Genomic DNA, 7,748 nt, shown 5'->3' with positions numbered 1-7,748 from the left:
CCCACAGCATGGGGTCATATCAGAAGGTAACTGATACCAATTTACATTCATAGACAAAAGTGCTATAGCTTCCTTCTAAACTAGCAAGAGAGTTGTTAGCTACTAAAGCTGATGACTCTTACCAATTAAACCAACTAACACTTTTTGAATTATATAATAAATTCGTTTTAAAATATAAAACCACACTAATCACCTCTGATAGCCATAGTGGAAAACACTGCTAATTACCTGAATAAAACAAAACCCACAATTAAACTTTTGTAACTAAAGATGCAACCCACAACCAAAACCTTTTCTTGAAGAACTCTTGATGAAAAGGAAGCTAAACTCTCCTGGAACAGGGTTGAACAATAGGTATAGTTACATAGACATTATTTGTGTTGGTAGTGATGCATAATTCCTGAAATAAGTTACACATAGAAGATTTAAGGTAGTAGTACCAAGAGTTCATAATATAAAGTAGTCAGTGGCGTAGCCAAACCCGGGCAAGCCAGGGCATTGCCCGGGCATCAGACTTCTTTGCCCCACCATCAGCTCCTAGAGTAATTATAAAGACGTGGGCTGGATAGCTCGAGATTTTGTTAAAGTTACTTAACTAGTCACTGCACAACTTATACAACACTCACCGTGCCATTTTCGCCGATGGTTTCCTTCTTTTTGGCTAAACAGAGATGGGGTTATCCAAGGGATTTTCCCTGCGAGTAACTTGATTGTGCACAAATAGAGGAGGCAATAAATAGAAGCAAGATCACGTGATTACAAAAAACCGCGCAGCATTGTGGCAAGGAGTGGACAAAGAATTGGTTTCACTATAGTGGGCTGGACGGTTTACATTTGGATTAAGTGATCACGGTAGCTATTGGTGTGGTAAAAACTCGGGAGGAAAGCAGTCTAGAGGTATTTGTGAAATTAGCACCCATCTATCCGTGTGGATACTGCTCAGTTCAAACAGTATGGAGTACTTGTTCAGTCAGCAATTCTTTTCTTTTTGTTTCCACTTTTCTAGGCTAACAACTGTAGTGGCAGAGCATAGTCATCACGTGATAGAGCGCCTCGTGCTTTAATTCAAGAATCTTTGTAGTCTACATGTAGCTAGATGTATGTAATATGTTAGAAGGCCAATAGCTAGTTAGGCATTCGCTTCTATTAGGTTGATATTAGTCATCTTGCATACAGTAGTGTAGGATTATTATTATTATTATTATTATTATTATTATTAATGGACAAAAATTGCTTGGCAGTACAAGACTGTCAAGCTAGGCCGCAGGCCTTTGAGAGTGCCCATATCTTGTTGTTCTCCATAAATCATCAAGATTCTTCTTAAACAATGCCACAGTTGGTGCAGAAATAACATCTGCTGGAAGAGAATTCCACAAATTAACTACTCTGTTGGATGATACATAATGCATTTTAAAAATGTTATATTGATGTCCATATGAAGATGGGCATGTGTACGTGTGTTGCATGGGAAATGGCTTGCCCACCCATTGCCCAGGCATGGCAAAAAGTCTGGCTACGCCACTGAAAGTAGTAAGAGAGAGTTGTCGAGAACTAGTAACTATGATATTATATTTGTAGTACATTACATAATGTTCTATGTATCACGTGTACGTATGTTGATTAGTGCTTATCATGAAGTGTGAACGCGTGTAGCTGAAACAGCAGTTCTGTTGTCCGCGGCGTCTGAATCATCCTTCGAATAGCCTTCGAACCTTATAGTCGTACTAACTTACCACTATCTCTCACATTTGGTGCTTTATCGGACCAGGGATTCGATGGATGCAACTCAACGTGCCCGAGCTTCCAGACGTGGTGGGCGCTCATCTGTGACGAAACTCCTTGCTAAAGCCCACGCCATCACTCAACCAGGAACTGAAGTCACTCCCCAATCTATTTCGCAAGCGAACAGAGACACTATAGACCTTGTGTTAAGTCAACTGTCAGTGAAGAAGCGCCAATTAGAAGAACTCGACCAGATAATCCTCGCAGCCATCACTACTGAAAAGGAGCTCGAAGATGAAGTGACTGACACTGAGATGTACCACTTCGAACTGGCCGAGAAGATCGCCAGCTTAAAGAAGTTCTCTATGCCATCAACACCCAACATCACAAGCCAGCCGTCACCTCCGACATCAACACAGCAGCAGCGGCAGGAACAGGAAGTATCACAACAGCCTGTGGTGCAGCAGAATAATGCAGAGACTGGCGCAACTGGAAATTCCACCCCGTCAAACTCCGTGAGTAATTCATTGTCGCACACACCTGTTGTACATGATGTGGTTCAGTCTGTGTGTCAGTTACCCAAGCTAACTCTTCCTACCTTTAGTGGGGACTCCCTCCAATTCCAAACCTTTTGGGATTCATTTGAAGCAGCTGTACATAACAGTAAAGGGTTAACTGGGGTACAGAAGTTTCACTATCTAAGAGCACAGCTGCTGGGTGATGCAGCCCATGTCATTGACAACCTTCCCCTAACAGACCTGAACTATGAGCACTCTGTGGCTTTACTCAAAGACAGGTTTGGGCAGCCCTATAAGTTGGTCAATGCTCACATGGATGCGCTAATGAACCTACCCAAGCCTGTTAACAATCTGGCCAGTCTTCAAGCCTTTCACGACAAGTTGGAAAGCCACATGAGAGCACTTCAGTCCTTGGGCAAATCTCATGATACCTATTCTGCAATGCTTACTCCTATGGTCCTGGGAAAGCTCCCCATAGAACTGAGGAAACAGTTTGCCAGAGACCACAGTAGTGGTGAATGGACCATTAAGGAGGTCATGGCCTGTATTTTAAAGGAACTCCGGGTACTTGAAGTAGGACACTATTCTAATGGATTTTCCAAGGAACTGCACAGTGCTACTGCATCCTTTCACACTGCAGCTAGAAAGCCTATAGCCAAACAAGAGAAGAGGGAACCAGCATGTACCTATTGCAAGGGCCCACATACTGCCAACCAGTGCACTGTTGTCAAAGGCCACCAGCAGCGAACATCCATTGTGAAGGCAGCTGGGTTGTGCTTCAACTGCTTGGGAAACCATAGGGCCTCACAGTGTACCTCTCGGAGGCGATGCAAACACTGCAGCCAAAAGCATCACACCAGCTTGTGCCCTCCCACAGATGCTGCCTCTGCCCCAGTATCTGCTCCTGTGAACAACAGTGTACAACCACCTCCCACTACCAGCAGTGTACCGCCATCCCTTACTAACCAAACTCAGCCGGTCCCTCCCCAGGTTCCCCTAACAAACAGCACGGGTACATACACCACTGTTACTAGGCCCCAACCTCCTTTAGAACTAGCCTGTAGTGCATGCCTCCTGAAGACTGCTATTGCGACTGTTTCAGCAGGTTCAATTAGCACAGAAGGCAACATTCTCTTTGATGAGGGGGCACAGCGTTCCTTCATTTCCCAAGAGCTCGCTGACACACTTTGCTTGCGACCAACACGATCAGAACAAATCTCCCTGTCGTCATTTGGTAACCAGGCTTCTTCTGCTAGATTCCTTCAGGTAGCTACCATTTTAGTACACACTCAGGATAGGAGTGTTATCCCAATATCAGTGTTGGTGGTACCACAGCTTGCAGCTCCACTGCAAAATTCTGTGCGGATGGAAGTAAGTAAGATGCCCCATTTGAAGAACTTACAATTGGCCCATCCTGTGACTGAAGACGACAGCTTTGAGATTACCATTCTTGTAGGAGCTGACTACTACTGGACATTTGTCCAAGACCAGGTCATACGTGGCAATGGTCCAACAGCAGTTAAGTCTCGTTTGGGCTACCTACTTTCTGGTCCTCTACTACAACCATCAACTACTGTCAACTTGGTCCATGTCAATTTTACAGTGGCAGATTCCCAGAACCTGGACACCTTCTGGAAACTGGAGTCAAGTGGAACTTCCCCAAGCGCCATTGACAATGGTGATGATTTTTTGAAGACATACATGCAAACTAGCATTGCCCGTCAGCCTGACGGAACTTTATCACTCAAATTTCCTTGGAAGGAGGACCATCCCTTCCTACCCTCCAATCTCCCTATCTGTGCTAAGCGAACCAGATCCCTAGCTCAGAGGTTAGCTAAGGACCCAGAACTCCTGAGCATGTATGGCCAAATCATTGCTGAGCAAGAGTCCAAAGGGTTTATTGAGAAGGTAGACAACTTCAACACCAAACAGACGCATTACATTCCCCATAGGGCTGTCAGGAAGGACTCGGCTACCACACCAGTCCGCATTGTCTATGACTGTAGCTGTAGACAGTCAGCCCACCAACCCAGTTTGAATGACTGCCTTCATGTGGGGCCACCCTTTCTGAACCACCTTTGTGCCATACTACTACGCTTCCGTTTGTATGTGTATGGCTTCTCAGCTGACATTGAGAAAGCGTTTCTCCATGTGCAGCTTGACAAGTCCGATAGAGATTTCACCCGCTTTCTTTGGCCAACCAATCCCAATGACCCTAACAGTCCATTCCAGGTGTACCGGTTTAAGGTTGTCCTGTTTGGAGCAAGTTGTTCACCATTTATGCTTAATGCAGCACTGACATACCATCTACAACAACACCCATCAGCAGTGTCTACCAGCGTAGCAAGAAGCTTGTATGTTGATAATGTAGTTTCAGGCTGTGACACGGAGGAAGAAGCCATTCAATACTTTCTAGAGTCCCGTTCTTTGATGAACCTATCAAAGTTTAATCTACGAACCTGGGCATCTAACAGTCCTTCTCTAAGAGCCCTAGCAAAGCAGTACAGTGTTGCTGAGACAAAGGACACGGTTAAAGTGCTTGGTTTATGCTGGGACGTTGGATATGATAAACTATCACTATGTTCTAAACCTGAGCCTATCAGAACCCCAGTTACTAAACGGGAAATCCTGCGATACACCTCTTCCATCTTTGATCCACTAGGCCTAGTTACCCCAGTGACCATAACTACCAAGCTGCTACTGCAAGAGCTTTGGCAGGACAATGTATCTTGGGACATTGAGCTGAACAACACCTATCAGCTCAAGTGGACCACCATTGTAGCAGATATCTCAATTGCCTCACAGCAGTGCTTCCCGCGACAATGCATCCCTAAGCTTGATCTCTCTTCCGCAGTTCTGCACGTCTTTGCGGATGCAAGTCCAAAGGCATACGGAGCTGCCGTCTACCTTCAATGTGGTAACTACTCATCACTGTTAATATCTAAGTCCCGTGTAGCTCCACTAAAGCAACACACATTACCCAGGCTGGAGCTCATGGCAGCAGTCATTGCAGCTCACCTAGGCTCCTTTGTAGTGAATTCCCTTAACCATACAGTGACCACCATCTACTGGTCAGACAGCCAAATAGTTTTGTGTTGGCTCCAAAGTAGGAAGAAGCTTAAACCATTCATTGACCATAGGGTGAAGGAAATTCTAGCTATCTCTTCAAGTTGGAAATACTGCCCAACTGCCTCTAATCCAGCAGACCTCTTAACCCGTGGACTGTCAGCTGACCAATTTATCCACTCCACATTGTGGAGACATGGCCCTCCGTGGTTATCATCTCCAACTGAATGGCCCACCTGGAGTCCTTCGGAAGCCCTAGTTGTACTGGCTAACAGTGTAGAGGGCCCTCCATCATCTGCTAGTGTCCACAACACAACGTTAATGCCACCTACGAGTAGCATATACAATATAATTGACCCTTCTACCCACAGCAGTTATACCAAACTGCTAGACATAACTGCTTATGTCCTCCGCTTTTCCCACAACACTAGGCAAAAGTTATTCAAACTTAAGGGACCATTAACACCTTCAGAACTATCAATTGCCAATACCCACTGGGTGTCCAGTGCTCAGCTGCAAGGCTTCCCTGAAGAAGTAAGTAGCCTATGCTCTAAAACTCGCTCCCCACAGCCACCGTTAGTAAGACAACTTCGCCTGTACCTTGACCACTCTGGCATAATCCGTTGTGGTGGTAGGATCCACAATGCTCCGCTTTCAGAGTCCACTAAGTTTCCTCTCCTTCTGCCATCGAAGGACCCCTTCACTTCACTCCTCATATGGCACACTCACAAGCAACAACATCATGCAGGGGTGACTATGACATTGACAGCTCTCTGTCAAATGTATTGGGTGCCATGTGCAAGGCAAAGGATCAGAGCCCTGTTGAGGAAGTGTGTGACCTGTAGGAAACTAGCTGGACGACCATACACTGCACCAGATCCTCCACCACTTGTAAAGGCCCGTGTACAGCAATCCCAACCCTTTGAAGTCACCGGTGTTGATTTCACAGGTGCACTGTTTGTAAGAGGTGAAGGTCAAGGGGAACGCAAGGTGTATCTCTGCCTATTTACGTGTGCGGTCACTCGTGCAGTACACCTTGAAATTGTGACAGACCTATCTGTGGAATGCTTTCTGCAAGCGTTCTGGCGTTTCAGCAGCAGAAAGTCAATGCCACGGCTTGTTCTGTCGGACAATGCCTCAACCTTTCTTTCTGCTGCTGAACAGCTGAAAGCATTGCTCTCCTCACCCTCCCTGACTAATGCCCTATCTAAGTCTGGTACAGAATGGAAGTTTATCCCCAAACGCGCTCCCTGGTTTGGGGGGTTCTGGGAGAGGCTGATTGGGTTGACTAAGCTGGCGTTGAAGAAGGTTTTGGGAAGGACATTTACTACCCTAAACAGTCTTCAAACCCTTGTTGTTGAGATTGAAGCCATTCTCAATGATCGCCCTCTCACATATGTCCCTACAGACATTAGTGACCCTGACCCAATCACCCCCTCCCACCTGCTATATGGTAGGAAGATAGTTTGTGTACCCTACCACATGACCCCACAGTACAACAGGTGTGATCCCGACTATGGAGAGGCTGAGATACAATCAATGGCCAAGAAGCAAGCTGCCCTCCTTCAACACTTCTGGACAAGATGGAGGAAAGAATATTTAACTAGTTTGAGAGAATTCCACCGAGCCAGTGATCCCAACATTCAAACTGTGAAACCAGGAGCTGTCGTCCTAGTCCACGATGATACTCCTCGTATCAGCTGGCGACTTGCTGTAGTAGAGGACACCATTGCTGGAGAAGATGGTCTTGTAAGAGCAGCCAACATTAGGACATCCACAGGCAAAACAAACCGCCCAGTGGCCAAGTTATATCCCCTTGAGGTAACTGCTGCTGACCCTTTGCTCAGGCGAGTCTCAACAGTCCAGGACAAGTCAGTCAACTCAGATGACCAGGCAGTCAACCAAGAAGAGAGCAGTCTACAAAGAAGACCTGTTCGCACAGCTGCAATCCGGGGCAGACAACAAGTTAAGGAATGGACTCAATCATTATGTGGCCCCCCGGAGGATGTCGAGAACTAGTAACTATGATATTATATTTGTAGTACATTACATAATGTTCTATGTATCACGTGTACGTATGTTGATTAGTGCTTATCATGAAGTGTGAACGCGTGTAGCTGAAACAGCAGTTCTGTTGTCCGCGGCGTCTGAATCATCCTTCGAATAGCCTTCGAACCTTATAGTCGTACTAACTTACCACTATCTCTCACAAGAGTGTCCAACAGGAGTACATTCCAACACATACACTGAGTAAGATAGAATATCAACACCTTGGTTTGTACAAAGGTTTCACCATCTCAACACATATCAACACTTGCCTTCCACCAGTAAATGTGTCAATTGGATCAAAGCTGTCAAAAGTCTAATTTTACTCAGTGTGTTTATACAGGCTATATTGGCAGTTTGACACTCTTCCTTAATACTGTATATTATAAACTCTTG

At 45.6% G+C, this 7,748-nt stretch overlaps 1 protein-coding gene across 1 annotated transcript; it reads left to right on the top strand.

The window, feature by feature from the left end:
- The first annotated feature begins 1,775 nt into the window (after nt 1-1,775).
- LOC136248105 (uncharacterized) lies at nt 1,776-7,325 on the top strand. Its single transcript, XM_066039919.1, has one exon. It carries the CDS (start codon nt 1,776-1,778, stop codon nt 7,323-7,325), a length of 5,550 nt encoding a protein of 1,849 aa, XP_065895991.1.
- The last annotated feature ends 423 nt before the right edge of the window (nt 7,326-7,748 follow it).

Source organism: Dysidea avara, chromosome 2, assembly GCF_963678975.1.
Source record: "Dysidea avara chromosome 2, odDysAvar1.4, whole genome shotgun sequence".
Taxonomy (NCBI): domain Eukaryota; kingdom Metazoa; phylum Porifera; class Demospongiae; order Dictyoceratida; family Dysideidae; genus Dysidea; species Dysidea avara.
This window is presented reverse-complemented; position numbering and strand designations above follow the sequence as displayed.

Excerpts from the sequence above, each read along its gene's own strand:
- LOC136248105 (XM_066039919.1), top strand. The coding sequence starts at position 1,776 with ATGGATGCAACTCAACGTGCCCGAGCTTCCAGACGTGGTGGGCGCTCA.